Source organism: Mesoplodon densirostris, chromosome 1 (assembly GCF_025265405.1).
Source record: "Mesoplodon densirostris isolate mMesDen1 chromosome 1, mMesDen1 primary haplotype, whole genome shotgun sequence".
NCBI lineage: Eukaryota > Metazoa > Chordata > Mammalia > Artiodactyla > Ziphiidae > Mesoplodon > Mesoplodon densirostris.
This window is the reverse complement of record NC_082661.1, coordinates 76,045,329-76,065,207: the sequence shown is the minus strand read 5'-3', so window position 1 is coordinate 76,065,207 and position 19,879 is coordinate 76,045,329. Positions and strand designations below refer to the sequence as shown.

The 19,879-nt window shown below is 37.5% G+C and overlaps 1 protein-coding gene across 1 annotated transcript in view; it reads left to right on the top strand.

Annotated features, from left to right (window-relative positions):
- COL25A1 (collagen type XXV alpha 1 chain) overlaps positions 1–16,402 on the top strand; it is a 482,146-nt gene extending 465,744 nt beyond the window's left edge. The window contains exons 28-33 of the mRNA XM_060088451.1: positions 50–76; positions 3,424–3,504; positions 6,178–6,213; positions 7,822–7,875; positions 13,820–13,873; positions 16,331–16,402. Coding sequence (XP_059944434.1) covers positions 50–76; positions 3,424–3,504; positions 6,178–6,213; positions 7,822–7,875; positions 13,820–13,873; positions 16,331–16,402 — 324 coding nt within the window. The remainder of the gene's footprint in view (positions 1–49; positions 77–3,423; positions 3,505–6,177; positions 6,214–7,821; positions 7,876–13,819; positions 13,874–16,330) is intronic.
- The last annotated feature ends 3,477 nt before the right edge of the window (positions 16,403–19,879 follow it).

The window sequence follows — 19,879 nt, the reverse complement described above, 5'->3', positions numbered from 1 at the left end:
GGAAAAAGTGAATCAATTCTTAATTAAAAGCTGTGTTTTCCATTTTCAGGGACCCCATGGACTTCCTGGACCAAAGGTAATCCAACAAATCCCTTGATTATTTGATGGCTGTTTCATTGTTAATCGTGGGGAAGCATGAGAGAAGCATGTCTGTCCTGTCTTATTTATTTGTCAAGTAATATAGATAATCTTTAAGCCTTTAAGTATCCAGATGTTTAAATTTCACAACGAATGACTTACAACAAACTTAAGTGATAGCACCTAGAGATGAATTAGTCCTCAATTTGCCTTTTTCCTTGTCACTATGTAAGTTTCTTAAGTTACTAATCATAATATACTCAAAATCAACATTCTAAAAGAAAAAAAAAGTGAATCTGATGACATTCTCAGACTAGTCCAGATGCTCTTTCTTAGTAAGGTATCTTCAGATGTATATTCAGATGTTATTAGTTGATACTTCTTGCTTGTCATATAGCAGTACTGCATCTAAATGCTTTAATTATCCAGCATCTTAATTTTGTACTCCCCCAGAGGTCACTAGTCTAGAATGAGGTGAGGTATATCAAGTATGCTATACTAAGGAGAAGGTTACATCACATACATGTATTCTACACTCTGAATTAACAAGAGAACAATGGAGAATATCCCTTCCTTGTCAGAATTATTGCAATTTGTATTGTGAAGATGGATGAAGGTGCATTCTTTGCCTTTGTGTAGACCGAGAAGACACCTTAGAGGATTAAAATGAGCCCTGAAAGACATGCTTCTTCTTTCAGTGAGCATATGTGATGAGGACGTATGTTCTAATCTCAGCTTTGCCACTGACAGGCTGTGTCACCTTGGGGAGATTATTTACCCTCTCTAATCCTTCATTTACTCAACTAGGTAACTTACCTCAGAGTGTTGTGATGATTTAATGAAGTATGATTATAGAACACTTCACAGAATATCCAGTGCAGCTGTTAATAAACACCCAAAAAATGTCAGTTGTTATTGTAATCTTGTGTTTTGATTCTTTGTTCTGAACAGAAAAATTTAGCTAGTCCTCAAGGCTGCTTGAGAAAAGGTTCAGTGACTCTTGAAACCTCCTCAGTAGTGAGTTGATGCATTGAAATGGAGAGGGGGTGAGGGGACACATAAATGCAGTGTTGGCACTAAGAATCAGAAAACCTAGAGGCAGCCCACCCTCTCCTCTGAGCACTCCCCCTGACCCCCCAGCTTTAGAGGTGGCAGAGGGATTGGTCTGACTCCAGAAACCTGAGTTTCCTTTTCGAGATGAAGCAGGTGACTCACCCAAGAAAGGAAAGAGTTCGTGCCTCTTTATTCTTCTTAGAATACCTTACCTTCTGATAAGGCCAGTGATTGACAGTGTCTCAGTGGCGTGGATTATATTTTAGGGTAAGAACATTTTTGGGGGGGTCAAAAGAGAGCTTATCTATCAGCTCTGTGGTCTAGGTACTTATCTAGCCTTCTTGGGCATCTTTCCCCACAATGGACTAAATAATATTTCCTTCTGTTGACTTCTGTTTGGATTTTAAGGTACCATTAAAGACCAGATTAATTGTAATGACTCAGGCCAAAGCCGCCAAGATTGAGTTTTTAATTCTATGAGTGATTCAGTTACCCCATCACCATTACATTAATAGATGCCCAAGATCCTTTTGATATCTACAATGCAATGATTCACTTTGCCTACACTTAACTTCAATTGTTATTTAAATCATAGATTTCAGAGAATTATAAAGTTGAAAACATCTCATAGATTATCTGTGCTAGTTCCTTGATTTTATAGATAATAAACTATAGGCTCAGGAGACTTAGGTTATTTGCTCTAAATTGCACTGCCAATTAAATGACAGATCTGGGACTAGAATTTAGGTTCAGAGTTGAAATTTGAAATTTTTGCCCCAGAATTTGATTGTTTAAACTTACCTTCTCAGTTAACGCCCATTCCTATCAATGCATGATTCCTCACCAAAGAACTTCATAGCCTACCAAGGCTGCCCTGCCGATTCATCATCTTAAGATCACTTGCTGAATGAAAGTCCACACACATGTAAAGCCCTGAATCTCAAGTTTAGACCAGTTAACTGCAGTTGACTACTGAGCCTTGGCTTTAATCTCACATTGGCTCTAGCTCTGGGACATTCCCAGGATCACACTTTACCAAACATAGAACACTTGGCTTTCCTACAGTGGCAGCATTGCAAACTTCCTCTCCTCAGAACTGCCAAACTCCATTAGGTCATGCCAATGTGTTTATTATTTTGTGACCCCTTTGAAAGTTAAAATATATAGCATGGTTCCATGGATGACTCTAGCTCACTGTTTCCTAGAATTTCCTGATGAGAAGAATCACCTGGGAGACATTAAAAATACCATTCCTGTGCTGCTATGGTCCAGGTGGTGCCCTGGACTCCTTAACAAGTACTGCACTGATTTACACCATCAAGCAAACGGGGGAAATACTGCCCAGATTAATAATCCCTCCTACCATATAAGCATAACCTCTCCCCTCTCCCACCTCCACCACTCAGGACTCTATAGGGCATTTAAAACTGAAATCATCTTCCTTCCACAAGTCTTTCAAGATTTTCTTGATGAAATTAATATCTGTACTTAAAAGCTGAAAAGGGAACAGATCAGAATTCTATTTCTAACATGCTGCTGCCGATAGAAAATACTGTATTACATTCTTAGGTTTTTAAAAACAGAGTCAAGAGAATTTATCACTTATCATGGCTTTTGTACTGTCACCTTAAGTTAAATTCAAACCTACTTTATTCTGAGATTGGACAGATAAACAGTTAGTAAAGCCACATATAAGTTCTGTGATCTTCACATTCTCTTCTAGGATTGGCTCTATGTTGTCTATTCTACTGATTAATCCATGTAGGGACCTGATTTGCAATGTCAGTGAATGAGGATTCACCAAATGGCATTACTTCAAAAGTCATTTGCTACATTTTTAGCTCATTCCCCTTGGCAAAATGCTTAAAGGCTTAAAATATTCATATATATAACACTGTCCTGCATATTCCAGTTTTTCATTCCAGCAGAGTGAGTCTTTCCTGCTCAACCTCCTTCAGTATCCTCCACTCCGATTGTCTTTGATGACTTGGTCAGAACAATGTAGCATAACACCAATTTCCTTGAGGTAAAACTGAAAATTTTGAAGCTCAGACATACACATTTTGCTTGTACGGAGCACACTTTCTCAGGAGTTCTGCTTCAATTGTCAATTTCAGTTTGTTAATTCTTAAAATTTTTTAAATTATTTTTGAACTGATGCAAGACAAATCTAGCCTGACTCTGCTGTGACCTAAAACTGGAATCTGCAACCATTTCAGAGACTGGCTCTCTTCTCTCGAAGTTGAAACACCCATGATAGCAACCAAAATCGGCATTTGCTTTTGCATTTAGGGTGAACCAGGGTTAAATGGTGTTAAAGGATTGAAGGGTGAACCAGGTCAAAAGGGTGACAGAGGACCCCTTGGTCTTCCAGTAAGTAAAGAAAACTTTCCATTTCAGTGCAAATCTCAGACTTTTCTTTCTACCCTAAGTAAGAACTCTGGTTTACTCAGTGACCATCTTATGGTTGAGATTTCCGTAACTGGAAAACATACTGTGTTCGCGCAGAGCTCAGCCCGGTTTCGTTTTCTCTGATGTCTGCTCTTGTGTCAGAGGAAGACCCCGTAACAAACGATGCTATAAATGTTTTGTCATTCAATTACATACATGCCAACCTTCCTCTTTTAAGGCTGACAATTCTTCTCCCATCACCCTCCCCTTTAAAAATTATTATGCGGATTATTTCATAATTTCTCCCAAATGTTTTTATTATTTAGTGTAGTGTCAAATCCTCCTCAATTTTTATTTTTTCTTCTTCAATACCAAAAACCACAGCCCCCTGTTAGTGGAAGGTATGCAATTGGCCATTGTTGAAGGCGTGAGATCAGTGCCGTGGCTCCTTACATTAATCAATCATATTGTGGTCTAAATGTTGTATGTTGTTTGTGCTGGAAATGCCCTCTTACGAGGTTCTTGCGGCAATAATGGATAGTATGGAAGAAGTATTTTGCAGTTATTTAGAGATTTTTATTTTTAATGAAAAGGAGATTTCCAACTTTCATGCACTTTATGCTAGTCTTCTTTCCACAACAACTAAAAAGATATTTTTAAATGATTATTAAATATGAGGGGTTATTTTTGTTTTTTTGTTTGTTTGTTTTTGGCTGCACCGTGCAGCATTCAGGATCTTAGCTCCCTGACCAGGGATCGAACCTGTGTCCCCTGCAGTGGAAGCACAGAGTCCTAACCACTGGACTGCCAGGGAATTCCTAAATATGAGTTTTAGTTTCAAGCTTTTCATATGCTGTCTATTCAGTGAATGCAGATAAAAGTTAGTAAAGAACGTTATAGATTACATTATTAAAATATGACATAAAATTGGTAATAGAAAATAGTTTATACACGTCTCCATAAAAAAATTTGTGACTACTTATTTTATTTTTCCCACAAGTACTGTATTCTAAGTACTAAAGTATTCCTCTTGATAGCCGATCCCTTACATAGATCAGGCACTTAGTAGATGCTTAATATGTATTCATTTATTGAATGATGTAAGCCTTACATTAGAGTATAGGTTAAATCACACCAATTAGATCATGCCACAGGTATAAAACCTAAAACCTGTATAATATATATGAGTCATTAATTCACATTCCAGGTAAATATAATATTATATAATCAGTGCAAAAATTTTATCATCCCCCTATTTATTTTTAAATTTTAGTAATGGTGACTCTGAAGGAAGTATCAAAAAGCAAAAGAAAGTTTAGATTTCTATTTTATTTAAACCCTCAATCTGATTTCTTTAAAGTTTGCCCTAATTTCAAATCTAGGACTAGTGGTCATTTTTATGTATCATTTAGCCAAAAGCTCTACATATGCTAGCATTAAGAGAATGATAACACACGTATTTTTTTTAAATTTTAATCATTGCTAAGTAAATTGAATTTTGCAGTTATAATCTGACTCACAATAGGATTGTACAGAAGGAATTGTAAAATAAAAAATGAAAAGTATCCCCCAAAATGTATGGTATAGCATCATTTCTAGAGTTTGCAGCTGGAATAAATTTTTTTTCTTCCATTTTGTATTATTAACTACATCTGAAGCATAAAATGGGGAAATAGTTCTGCAACCTTGCCAAGAGATGTACAGAACTAGTGCATTGTCTTTCTTAAATACTCCTTGATCAAATCAACATTTTTAAAGGACTATAAATAAACATTTGAGTTTTGAGATACAAAAGCCATACCAAAAAAGTAATTGCGCTTATAATTGAAACAAGCATTGAAAATGTCATCTTTTGGTCATACGTTATGCATAGCCTAGAGTTGAAGGGAAAGAAAAGCATGCATTGCCTGAGAACAACATTCTATTTTTAAAGCATTTCCCTTTCAGACTTTGATGCTTGATTACTTGAAGTGAGCTGAGGAACAATGTTGTTTGGGACAGTTATTTCTTTTTGGACTCATGAAATTTTTCTGGCTTTTTCCTGTTCCTAGAAGTCCCTCTAGTGGTGACTAATGTGAACACAGTAAGAACAATCCAGAAAACAATGAGTATCATCTGTGTAAAATCCAGAGTCACCCTGACATGTTAAAATTCTGCATTTGTTATTCATAAATGCTATTTTAACAAGTAAAACTAGAGCTGTTTTCTTTTCCTCTGAAATTCTAACTTGATTGATTATTATAATGAGCCCTTTCCTAGAAGATTGGCCATTATTTTTTTTTCAGAACCGAAAGAAATATATTGTGAATGGCACAGTCTTTAGAAAATTAATTTCATATGGAAATTAGCAACCCAGACTGTTACTGGTAACTATTTTAAAGCCCACTTTATAAACCTCATTCACTTGATTTCTAAGTAAGAATTTATCAAATGGAAATGTCATAAAAATGCCATCATCTGTGGGGTGTTTATTGTCACATGGTTGTTTTTTTTTTTAACTAACAATTTGTAGCAAAGTGATATTCATCCCAGAACCCTGTGACTGCGTATTATGTTGTTTGAAGTGTTACATTTGTTCATCAGTACCTCATACTAATCTCTGTTCTTGTCATTCGTGTTACACCCACCAACCCTGCTACCAACCAAATCACACAGGGAGCATCTGGCTTAGACGGAAAGCCAGGATCCCGGGTGAGTCAGCACCTCAACTTGCTCCAACATGTTTTGTGGCTAGGAGTTTTATGCTTCAGGACAGACTCCCATCAGATGATGAGGGGTACATAGGACTGGAGCAGAAGAAAGTGGACAAAGATAGTGGCAGAAAAGGGAAAGGTAGACAAAGCCTGGGTTGCAGCCTTGTTTGTCATACAGCCTAAACTTCAGAACATCTTTCTGAAGCCTGGGTTCAAGTCTGGATAACTTGTGAAGTGGGAAGAATGACCAATCTAATTGGCTTCGTTGTTGTAGAATCCCAGACAGATTTTTCCATAACCAATGAACACTTCCTGCAATTCCATGGGAGGGGCCCTCTGAAGGAATCAAAATCATGTGAATTTATTTTAACTTGCTTTTCCTTTTATGTTTATGTCCATATTAGAAATGTAACTTCTTCTTTGGAACTAACTTTCAGATCTCTGTTCATTGAAATGACTTGTCTGTCTTCTGTCATTTTGTCTCTTTTCTATGGTTCTTAACAGCTCCATCTCTTAAATTTCAGCTACAGGTCCTCAATCTTTAGAAGTCTTCTGAAGATGAACTTTGAGTTCAGGCAGTAAGACAAAGATCAGACTGATGTTGATAATTCACCAACATTAGAATGAGTTTAAAACCCTGAATTATTTCATATCACAAGACTCATAGAGTAAACAAGAATAGTAAAACAGAAATAGGAATACTAAAAGAATTGTGCTAGAATAGTTTCTGTTTGCAAATATCATAATAAATTCATTGCAAATCTAAGCATAGTCTTCCTGAAAATGAGCAAATATACCTGAAGTCCTTGTTACATTTTTAAGAATCAAAAAGAATTCCAAGCTCTTCAATTCTAAAAACCTGTTTCAGGCAGTCATTATTTTCACTGGACCTCAGTGTTTCTATATTCATCCAAATATTATCTCATCTGCCACAGAAATCCTAATGCTGAACCAGGAGGCCAGAGGGCAATTATGCCATTAAATCATCCAGCTGCCTGGTTTGTGCCTTATAAGCCCAGTGACTTGAGCCACTGCAGCAGAACCTATAAGAATAATTCCTTCCTTCTAAGCCCCCTGCTGCTTCCAACAGAATTGAAGAAAGTTTGAAAAGTTAAACACTGTTCTCATTTATTTAAGTTTTTTTTTTTTTTTACTTGTACAACTATTCGAGCCTCTTAAACAGCTGAAAATAAGACTTCAGAGCATTTGTGGCCAAGAGGAGTAGGGGTAACTGTAGGGGCAGAGAATGGATGTGAAGAAGAGGTGATGTGAAGCAAAAACAATTAATTTTTTCTTAAGATTTGGGGGGCAAAGTGAAGATGTTCCATTTAGTCAGGGAGGAAATATATAATTAAATATGATATACAGTATTTTGTGTGAGCCTTTCATTGAAATAAGCAGTTATATAATTCATCCCTTTTGCATGAGTTTCTTGAAAACTACTGGCCTGAAAGAATCAAGCATAAAGCAGTTTGAAAGGAGATGTGTTGTCTTACTGACATTCTAAGGCATCATTCACCCAGGAAAAGTCCAGGATAAATTATAACTGCTTTTCTTACAGCCCTTGGGATATGTCTCATATTATATTATTTTTATCTTTTTTTAGGGTACAGATGGCCCTATGGGACCCCATGGCCCTGCAGGTCCCAAAGGAGAAAGAGTAAGTTGCTCCTGAGGTTATTAAGCTGTGACCTAAGGAAAACACAGAGTGTGGCTTTTCCATTTTAGTTGATCTGAGCTGTTCATTTCCCAGAAGAAATAAAGGGCCATCTAATAGTAAATGGAAATAGATGCCATCTTAAGTTCTATTCAGAGTCCTCATACTGAGAGAATGACAGAGTATTAGAATATGCCTGCCTTAACAACAACAACAAAAAAAACCAATGCATACATTTTCATAGCTAAAGTAAATAGTTCAGACCATTCCTTCTTAACCCCTAAGGAAGATGTTTTCATTTGGCCTTAATCCAGAAAGTTGATGTCAATAGGTCTAAAATTTCCAGGACTATATATTCTGGTTGATAATCTTTTATATAAAGCTACTGTATTCATTCAGAATAAATTATAACTTTTCTAAAGGGAACTTACAAAACTTAAGTATTCTCTGCACAGTTACACATGCTTCTCTTTTTTAGCAAAAGAATAGCCTTTCTTTAACCATAAGGAAATAATTTTAGTGCATTATAAAACAAAAACCTTCCACTAACCTCTCTATTGCTAAGCCATGTTTCCATATCTTTGGGGGGAAAAAAGACACTCAGAGTGGAAGATAAACATCTGACACAAAAAAATGTACTACAGCATCAGCAGCTGGTCATCTGTCTGGAACTTCTCTCCCTCTTTCTCTGTTTTTCTTCTGCTTTTTCTTTTCCTCACCCTGAAAAACTTAGAAGGTTTTTTTTGTATCTGAGTAGAATTGTGTTGTCAGTTTCCCCACCATCCAGGATAGGATGTAAAGAAAGTATCCTAATGGTGAGGACTTCAAAATGTTGGAATGATTCATTGTGCAACTTTGTGGTCTTTTAAAACTAGATAGAGTTTCATCAGTCTGGGATAATTTGTTTTAAAATAGATGGCCACATAGTGATTTCTTTGGCATACATCCCCATCCCATAATTCCATGTCCTATAAAGTGAATTCACTTATTCAGTAAGTATTTATCACATTAAGATGTACAAAACACAACATACTCCTCGTGTGGAATGAAAACGCTCTCCTCCCATTTATGAAGTCTATTTTGCTTATTGTTCTAATAAATTGCATAATAATAATTGATTCATCATCTTATAACCTTTTATTAATACACTGTATATACTTACTCAGTACTGTGAAGGAAGCAGCTATTTCCCATGATCTAGAAGAGTTTACAATCTAATTGCAGAGGAAAAAAATATCTGCAAGGAATAACTAGATAATGAATACAAATAGTACATGCTGGGCATTCAGCGATGAGGAAGTCTGGCTTTACCCAAGAATCCTTCTAGGTAGAGGTGAGTCCTAAAGGAAATAAATCAGCTGAATTTATTTCTAAGGTCAAACAAAAGACTTACGAAGATCATCTTAATTAAAAAGATTTAAAAGCTAAGAGCCTCATGCTGCTGGTACATTCAAGCATTGTATCAAGAAATCCAGTACATGGACTAAAAATGGAGCAGCAAATCTCAAGTAGTCTAGTGGCAGAAGGCCCTGGGACTCAAGAGGGTTTACCGTTTGGTAAATCAGCTGTTACTTCCGAGAGCTCCAGTGTCATAAGAGTATCAGGTCTCAGCACCCGGGTAGAATTCACCAGGAGAGCAAATGAAATGGCTTAAGAATTTGTGAAGGCATAGTTTAAGTCAAATGGTGTGCAGTGTAAAGTGTTACACTTGTATCTACTCAGCATGTTAACTGTCTTAACTGGATCAGATATCAGTACTCTCTCCAAGTGCCCCTCTCCCTAAGTGCTAAACTGGAGTGTGATTCTCAAAGTTAATTGATGGAGGTGCCATCTGGACTCTCTTGAAAAAGTTTCAAATTTTAAAGAGGCAGGAATCAAGAAAGGGGTTCATTCTAGAATAATTCCTCAGGGTAGACATGCAAATTAAAGATCCTGAATGAAATGAGACCAGTCTAAAAGAAACCAGGCATTTGACAGACAGTGTTATTCAAGAAGTGTCAAGGGCTTCCCTGGTGGCGCAGTGGTTGAGAGTCTGCCTGCCGATGCAGGGGACACGAGTTCGTGCCCCGGTCCGGGAAGACCCCATATGCCGTGGAGCGGCTGGGCCCATGAGCCATGGCCACTGAGCCTGCGCATCCGGAGCCTGTGCTCCGCAACAGGAGAGGCCACAACAGTGAGAGGTCCACGTACCGCAAGAAAAGAAAAAAAAAAGAATTGTCAAATACATGACTGGCAGCATTAGTAGTCAGCTCTTCAGAGCACGTATCGTCCTACCTTCAGCTGATTTCTTCATCTTGGCCTTGTAACCACTAAGGAACTCCGTAGAGTGTGTTAAATCTGAGAGGTTCAAAGTTCTTTTGGAATGAATGAATCCCGGAAAAGAAGTTGCACATTCAAGGCCCTGTGTTAATCCTTCATTCCTAAAAGTTTTCAAGCTGAAATCATTAAGCTGCTTTTGGCTCCAAGTGACAGAACCCCAACTCAAAATGGCTTAAACAATAAAGAAATGTATAGTTCTGTGTGACAAAATAGTCAAAGGAGGAACTCTAGGCTTTGCTTCTGTGCCCTTTGCAAGAGCTGGCTTTGTCTTCTGACCACAGGCAAGCTGGTTGCAGCACTTCCAGACCTCCCCTCTGGCGAGGCATCGGCAGAGAGCAAACATAGGGACTGTCTTCTCCTGTACCCTCCTTAGCTGTGAGGAAACCGTCCCCAAAGCTTCCCAGTCACTTCCCCTGACACTTCATTGACCAGGATTGGGTCATATGTCCACTTCTGAAGCAGTCACTGGGAGTGAGATGGAATTGTCATTATTAGCTTAAGCTAAGTATTCGGGGTGAGCAATTCTGCAAGAGGATCTCCACAGCTTTAGTGACAGCTGAATTCAAATCAGCCACCGTATATTCATTTTGAAAACAAAATAAAGCTGAAGTACTCAATCAGAGGAGGAAGAAGGGAGTAAGTATATCAAAATAATCTGTGGGGCTTCCCTGGTGGCGCAGTGGTTGAGAGTCCGCCTGCCGATGCAGGGGATGCAGGTTCGTGCCCCGGTCTGGGAGGATCCCACATGCCGCGGAGCGGCTGGGCCCGTGAGCCATGGCCACTGAGCCTGCACGTCCAGAGCCTGTGCTCCGCAAAGGGAGAGGCCACAGCAGTGAGAGGCCCGCGTACCACAAATAATAATAATAATAATAATAATCTGTGGAGATATTTCAAACCAGAGCTACTCTAATCCATTGAGTTTTTACGAATTAGACCAACTCCAGGTTACATGAACCTTCCTTCTAAATCTCCACCTCCCATTTACACACGCACACATGCACGCACACACATGCACACGCACGCGTGTGCACGCACACACACACACACACCATTACCAACAGCACCACCACCACTTAAAAAATCATAAATAACACTGACAGATCAAACTGAAAGAACTTTATTTTGAATTAGTGCTCTTTGGGTTGCCAAGCCCTTTTCATTAAAAACAAGACCTCTAACTGTACGATAATAATGAGAGCTTCTTTTTATGGACATATTATTTGGCAACATATAATTTCATATTTTATAATCACACTTAATCTTCAGAAAAATTCTTGCAGAATATGTATTACTCTTCTTATTTTACAGCCAATGAAACACAGGCACAGAAAGGTTAAGAAAGTTACCCAAGGCCATGCAATCAGTCAGTGCCAGAACTGGCATTCAAATTTAAATCTGTTTCATTTCAAAGCCTAGCCACTTTACTGAATGCAATTCCTGCTCTTTCAGTAATAAACATAAAGTAATAATGAGTAAAAGTGCAATAAGCTTTTATCATATTTATTCCCCCAAATCTCCCTATACTATATGTGCCTCTAAGTGACAGTGCTAATTAGCACCAACAAACCCTAAGTTTAAATTAAAGAAGAATGTTGACAGTGACTTGAAATTTGCTCACATGGGAATTTGGAGTGTAGAGAAACACAGAATAATACTTGGATCTGCATGCACAGTTATCAGCTGAACTTGACATTTTACCCCTGGAAGAGATTTGCTACCGTTAAACTTCTTCAGTGGTGTGATAAAAGAAGGTAACATTTTCTTTTGGCCCCTCACATAAACATCATCATTCTCCTGAAGTTTCCATGTTAAATACTGACAGTTTAATTTTGGAGATGGCAGAAGAAGAAAACACTACTTGAAATGCAGACATCTCTTTTTATTATCACAATTTCATATTCCTGGGGCCACCTCTAATTATACTTATTTTTTTTATAAGCATTCAAGATGATCGTTTAACGAATCAACCAACAAAGGATTAATCTCCAAAATATATAAACAGCTCATGCAGCTCAGTATTAAAAAACCAAACAACCCAATCCAAAAATGGGCAGAAGACCTAAATAGACATTTCTCCAAAGAAGACATGCAGATGGCCAAGAAGCACATGAAAAGCTGCTCAGCATCACTAATTATCAGAGAAATGCAAATCAAAACTCCAATGAGGTATCACCTCACACTGGTTAGAATGGGCATCATCAGAAAATGTACAAATAACAAATGCTGGAGAGGGTGTGGAGAAAAGGGAACCCTCTTGCACTGCTGGTGGGAATGTAAATACAGCCAGCCACTATGGAGAACAGTATGGAGGTTCCTTAAAAAACTAAAAATAGAATTACCATACGATCCAGCAATCCCACTACTGGGCATATACCCAGAGAAAACCATAGTTCAGAAAGACACATGCACCCCAGTGTTCATTGCAGCACTATTTACAATAGCCAGGTCATGGAAGGAACCTAAATGCCCATCGACAGATGAATGGATAAAGAAGATGTGGTACATATATACCATGGAATATTACTCAGCCATAAAAAGGAACGAAATTGGGTCATTTGTAGAGATGTGGATGGATCTAGAGACTGCCATACAGAGTGAAGTAAGTCAGAAAGAGAAAAACAAATATCGTATATTAATGCATATATGTGGAACCTAGAAAAATGGTACAGATGAACCAGTTTGCAGGGCAGAAATAGAGACACAGATGTAGAGAACAAACGTATGGACACCAAGGGGGGACAGTGGCGGGGGTGGTGGTGGTGTGATGAATTGGGTGATTGGGATTGACATATATACACTAATATGTATAAAATAGATAACTAATAAGAACATGCTGTATAATAAAATAATTTTTTTTTAAAAAAGATTATCGTTTAAGCCGAGACAAGCTCTGCTACTTACATAGGTACATGGAGAGAGAGTGATGAGGTAGTAAATTCCTACCTTATCAGGCATTGAGTAGAAAGCATAAAAGTTTTTAAACCCTCTTTTTCCAAAAGGAAGCAAAACATACGTGATTTTATTGATTTGACTTGATTCATGAATTCTGCAATTATTTACTGATGTGCCAGACACTATTATAAGCTGAGGGCATGCAGTAGGAAAAAAAGCCAGGGCCCTGGCACCCTAATGTGCAGATTCTAGTGAGGGGCTCAGCAGAGAATAGACAAGTTACAACGTGGGTATGTCTCCTGGTGTATGAGCACCGTGAAGTAAAATACAGCTCAATTAAGGGCAGGGGCAGTCAAGGAGGAAGGGCTTGCTGAAGAGACATTTGGTAGGGGGAAAAAGAATTTTCTTATTACGTTTTCGAAAAAGTAGTAACTTAAAATAATTAGCAACAAATAAACATTTCACAGTAAGGCCAAAGAAACCCAAGCACCACACCCTTGTTATGCAAGTCCTTTTGCACCGCTAGGCAGACAGTCCTTCTTTCAAAGGTGATTCTGTAAAATATGCTAACATGGATTTCTTTTGCTGTATCACTGGCAGCGGCCCTGAAAGAGCCTGACTCTTTGGAATTTTGACAGAATGATACTTCAAGTAGAGGCTTTAGCCACAGGCCATCGGGGAAAGTGTGTGAATATAGGTGTTTGTTTATGATTTGCACTTTCACCTTTCATTATAGGGTGAAAAAGGAGCTATGGGAGAGCCAGGACCCCGAGGGCCATATGGTCTTCCCGTGAGTTCTCTTGTCTCGCGATGGTGTTTCCCTTCAGCATGTACAGATGACCTGTCCCTGGCGTGGTTAACCCTCCCCTCGTGGGGAGACTAATCCCATTAGAGGAGCAAAGAACAATCCACTAATTCTCTTCAACGTCAATGTAACTGTGTACTTCAGAGATAGGTCACATTTGTGTCATATTCTTACAGTCACGTACAGACACCCACACACTTCACCAGATTGAGAGCATCAGAGGTTGTCCATGAGATGGACAGTGCTAACCTGAAAGGGGGCTTTTGACTGTCAGATAACCCCTCCCTGGGCCATCTGACAAGACTCATAATTGGCCCTTCCTTGGGAGGTCATTGTACCAGAAGTGGGTGTGGAAGCTTAATTTAAAAAACTCTCTTCAGACTTTATCTGTTCTCATATATCACTTACACAAACTGCTCTTGCTAATAAAAGGTATTTCTCAAATTGATGTTTACAAAGACTTTGATGTTTCTGACCTTTCTAAATAACTGTGATGACAAGTGATCTTCAGAACAGAGAAGGCTGATAGTGTTCTATCTTCTGAAAATTCTCAATTACACCCACTTCAAATTGAGGGCCTCAGGTTTGCTTCAGAATATCATCTTTGGGATAATCGTAAATGATTTGATGGGGAAGGTAGGACTACAGTAGAAGCATATACTGTTGTCTCAAGGTTTTTAACCCCTATGTACTTTCCACGTACCTTGTACTTTCTAGTTTTTATGAATTGAAATAATAAGCTCAAACCATGATTACTTGAGTGCTAAAAGAGATGCTGATTTTAAAATAGATTTCAAAATCTAACTGGTGGAATCAAAGCAACCTCTCAACAACTTTTGGGTGGATTTGTTGTGTGATTTTCAATGCCCTGAAAATCTGCTCCATAAGGCTGAATGGATCATCCTTGCACAGCAGTATTATATTCCTTCTATAATAGGGAATCATTAATTTACAGTTTTTAAGCTGTGATCTTCACACCTGCAATATTTATAGACAAGGTGTACATCTAGCCAAATTAAAATTGTATTTAACAATAAATAGTTTTCACATTCTTTACACACTTATGAGCTAACTACTAAGTTGTCAAACTAAAGTAGCATAGATTTGCTTATTCTGTGAGTGCTGGTGTGTTTTTAAATCAACTAAACAGTATTTTTGCTTTTGATTGATAACTTGAATACCAAGCATTAAACTTCAGCAAAATATCAGACTATTTAACCTGATATATAATAAAAACATTTTCATGACCCTTACCTGCATCATTAACAGTCACTTCACTTGATTTAGTGAAAGAAATTTGTGTTACTAATCAATAGAGAATCTTTTTCACATTTCTGAGTTAGTTGTTTTTATACTAGTGTTGCATGTCCAGGCAGCCTTAAATAGAATAATCACCTATTCATGAAACTTAGGAACACTAATGTAGCTACTATGATTCTTTGGCAGGGGAAAGATGGAGAGCCTGGTCTTGATGTAAGTAATACCTACAATAAACATCATCCCATTATAATAGATGCTGATGGTCTCCATCATCAATAACAGCAAGAAGACTTCTAATTTTTTTCTGTGCACATAGTTATGTGTACAGAATATATTGCTGTGCGTGTAGGCAGCAATACGAAATAAACCACTAGGGTTGGCATGAGATAGACATAAAAGCAAAAAGCATAATTATCTAGTATGAAATTAATAACTGACAGTTGATAGAGGCACTTCAAAATACTTTCCCAAATTAGAGACACTCAACATGAGTGGTTAAATTACTTAATTTAAAATATGCATAAAATCGAAGTATCTTTCACATGCTACCCGTAGGAAATGGTATGTTTATTCTCAAAGCTATTATGCAGTATTTTTCTTTTTAGCATAAAGCCTCTATATATCTTATAGTAACATAATTCTATAAAAATAGAGAATGTCAAAAGTCAATACCTTCTAAAATGATTACTGCTCATCCTGTATTATGTGAATAATAGCAGTAGCAAAAAGTAATAGTAGTTAGTCTTTATTGGGCACCATTTGTGTGCAGACATCATTCTGGTACTTTATATATATCATCACATTTAATGCTCACACCAGCAGATGTGTAGTATTAATAGGTATTAACCTCGTTTTATGGTCAAAGGACTAAAATGGTGAAGTAAGTTGCCCACAGTCCTACAGATCAGAGAACTTGCCAGGATTCAAACTAGGATCCTGATATTCTCTCCACTATACATTTCTTTGGAGAAAAAGCAAGAAACCTTTTGTTTACAGATACTTGGGATATTAGGAAACTGTTATTTCTAAGTGCCACTTTACCCATCTAAGTTTTGAGATTTGAGGGCATGCCACGTTTCTTTATATTTGCGTTCAGAAACATGAATTCTTAAGGTTTTTTTTCAATATGATGTTGCCACCGTTATACCAATAGATCTTTTTGGTTTGCTTTTTATCCTATAGGGTTTCCCTGGTCCACGAGGCGAGAAGGGTGATCTAGGAGAAAAGGGGGAAAAGGTGACCTCTCCAGCCTAGCATGTGCCTGTTTGATTTTTCTGCTTCTGTCTGCTTTGCTGTTCAACCTGTGCGATTCTTTCATACATCTAATCTTTCTCCATCCTGTGCTCCAAAAACACTCTGATGTCTGATCTGAGGAACCAGATCTTCACAGAGGAATAAAGAAAGCTACACTGCAAGAAATAAGGACACTGTTAGCACAGAAGAAAAGAATTATAATCCCCAGATATCTGGGCTACAATCTTTGGACTACCTGACACCAATTAATTGAAAGATGAAGTTTTCAGGGGTTTTTGAAAATGGGGGTGGGGGAGGCATTTATGACATTAAGTAAAATTAAATAGCACAAATCTACAACAGTCTTCTGGCAGAGCTCAGCTAACCCTGTAAATTCAGCATCTCATTCATCTTCACAACATTCCCAGTAGAGACAGAAGATATGTCCTGTATCTTGATTTTTTTTTTTTTTTGATTGGAAAGTGGAAGGCAAGCAGTATGCCCGATAAACCCAGTGAGTCCATTATGCAGGGACCAGGACTTGTTGCCTTCAGACGCTGTAGATATTTTTAAGTGAAGATATTGGTGTATTTTATGAGATTGATGTTTAGGTCCTATCTCAAGACCATCAGCTCCAGGGAATAAGGAGCCAGTATCAAGCAAAATGGTTTTATGTCTGGAAGCAAAATGTGGATTATGGATTTTTTTAAACCACTTTTTTCTTCTTTAAAGAATAGTTTTTTTATATTGGACACAGCTGAAAAGGGGAAAAAATGTTTAAAACCTCAGCACCTCAATAGAATAATGAAAATCTTAAAGTGGCTGAAATGGTACCTTCATAATTCAGATTTAAACCAATTCTATTTCTCAGATTAATTTATGTCCTACTCTACTTACCACACTATTTTCAAAACCCTATAAATTCTCTTTGACAGTCAAGTTCATAGCTGTTGAAAAGCAAGGCCAAATGAGAGTTGCCAAAAAAAAAGGATATTAAGCCTGCTGTGTATTCTTTGGGCATTAAACATTACTTAGCTTCCCATTGCTAAGAAAGCTCATGTGAGTGGTTATATGAAAGCACCACCATCATCATTGTCAATATCGTCACATTTATTGAACACATTATGTTTTTCCAAGAGCCTTACATAAGAGAAGTCTTTTAATCCTCATAACAACACCCTAAGTTTGGTGCTATTATTGTCCCCATTTCATAGACAAGGAAACTGAGGCATTAAAAAAAGTTCTTTCATTCTGAATTGTAAATTCTAACTGTAAAATATACAAGTTTTGAGATAAATTGTACATGCAGTCTTTTAGCCCAAGGTGTCTCTGTGTGCTTTCAAGGTTAGAGGCATTTATTTTATATTTACTGAATGGGTTGTATGAGTCAAAAACCTTATTCACTCAAAAGTGTGTCACCATTATGAAGATATTCATTCTAATGATCTTTTAAACAAAGAAGAAATTACTGGTATTATAACTTATGAAAACCTAAAGCTACAAATTTAATCCTCAGAATAATGTTAATCATCCATACAAAAATATTTCCATATTTCAGATTCCATAATTAGACATTTTATATTTAGGGAAATTAGATACAAATGTGAATACTTTTTGTATATCAGTCTTTGACATGGGAGACAAAAATTAACAAGAGCCCTTATGGGTTCATACCCACAAAGACAGAGAGTTACAAAACTATGCTGATTAATAATAACACTGACACATTATCCTCTGTAAAATAGTGTCTGTTTTCCATAAAGCTTGAGGTTCACTAGAATATTCCTGAAAAACGATTCCCAGAGCCTGTTAAAGTCAACATTCATATGACAACACTTTCCGTTGAGTGATTATTCTGAGTTGATTAACCAATCAAAAAGTGAACTGAGTCCAAAATTAATAATACCCAACACATCTGGTGTCAGTCACACCTATGTGAAGAAGAGTCCACTCCCTCCCAGTGAAGTTTAAATCAATTTTACGTCACGGCAACGATGTTACTTGCTGAGGAAGAATGTTGATTCATCCTGCGTGAGTGAGCAATTTACTCCCGAAAACTCCTCCCACCTTACTTCCTGTCACACCTGCTCTCATTTCATTTCACCCTGGCATCTCAGGTCTTTGTTTTTGATCATGATCAACTAAACCACACAGAAGTTCTCTCTTTCCCTGATAGTAGAGAAACCCAAATGGCTTTGATTCTGAGCCTTCTGATGCAATGTTTTTGGCACACAGGAGATAAATGTGGAGCTTTCACTCACACAGAAAGAATGCATTAATTTGAGTGCATATCTCATCGATATCTTTTATGTATATGTCTTTGAATATTCATGTTGTTTCGCTTCTGAACTTATTCAGACTTATTGTATCTGCCATCCTGATTGCAGAATGAATACACTAATTTAAATATGTATTGCATAGTATTTTGTATTCTGTACTGCACCAGCTTCTTGTCTATAAATGTGCAGAGATATTTATGTTAATGTGAAACAGCTGAGGTGCATTCCTTACTTCTCCCCCTTTTGCCTCCTTTCCTTAATTCCTCCATCCCTATGATCCATGCAGATTTCCACAACCTTTACCTTGATTCCTAAATACTAATTTCCATGGCTACATTCCCACTATGTAATTATCCTGCCTACCTCATTTTTAGCATTAGCTCAACTGAATCCAAACTGCTTTTCCTCTCTTGAACAGAATTTTTTTTTTTTTTTTTTTGGCTTTTGTTACCTTGTGAGCAAGCTGGAAACCCATTTACCATTGTGAACACCTGGCATGAGACCAACAACAGTGAATTAAAGGACATCTTTGAGTTTATAAACAAGTCTGTTTCTCCAAGTGGCATTGCTGAGAAATCTTAGCACTTTTAAAATTTGTTTATCTGACTTACTAAGGAAAGTATTTGCTTTTAGTTTCCTTAAAAAGAATGTTAAAAGAAAGAGTATATTTTTAACACACTGAATATGTTTAAATGAGAACTAACTACAAAAACTAATGTCAGAAAGTTGGATTCATTTCAAAAAGATAAAAGCTGCCAAGATTTTTTCCTTTTCCTCTGGCTCAATGTAGCTTTCATCTGTTATAGGATTAGAAAAAAAGCAAGCTGGCAGGTACTGAAAATTGGGTGAAGTCTCCATTATTCCTCTGAACTTCACTGCCACTGGCTGGATTCAATACAGTTGGTATCTGTCATCTTCACCAAAGCAGTGGCAGGAACACCTCATTCACAAGGACCACGGCACTGGGGTCTAAGTCAGCACTGATCCTCCTTTCTGATGTGTCAGCCTTCAAGTTCTTTCATCTTGTTGAATCTTTTTAATAAAATCCTGCACATCACTGCCCAGAATCCATTGCCACTCTGGAAGTCTGTTATTTTTCATAATATCATGCCTTACCTAAACCAGAAAACAGTGGTAAATGCCCTTCCAGACTTTTATTGGCTAAACCATCTTTTGAATCACCGTTGCTCCCCCCCCCCCAAAAAAAATAAAACCTGTC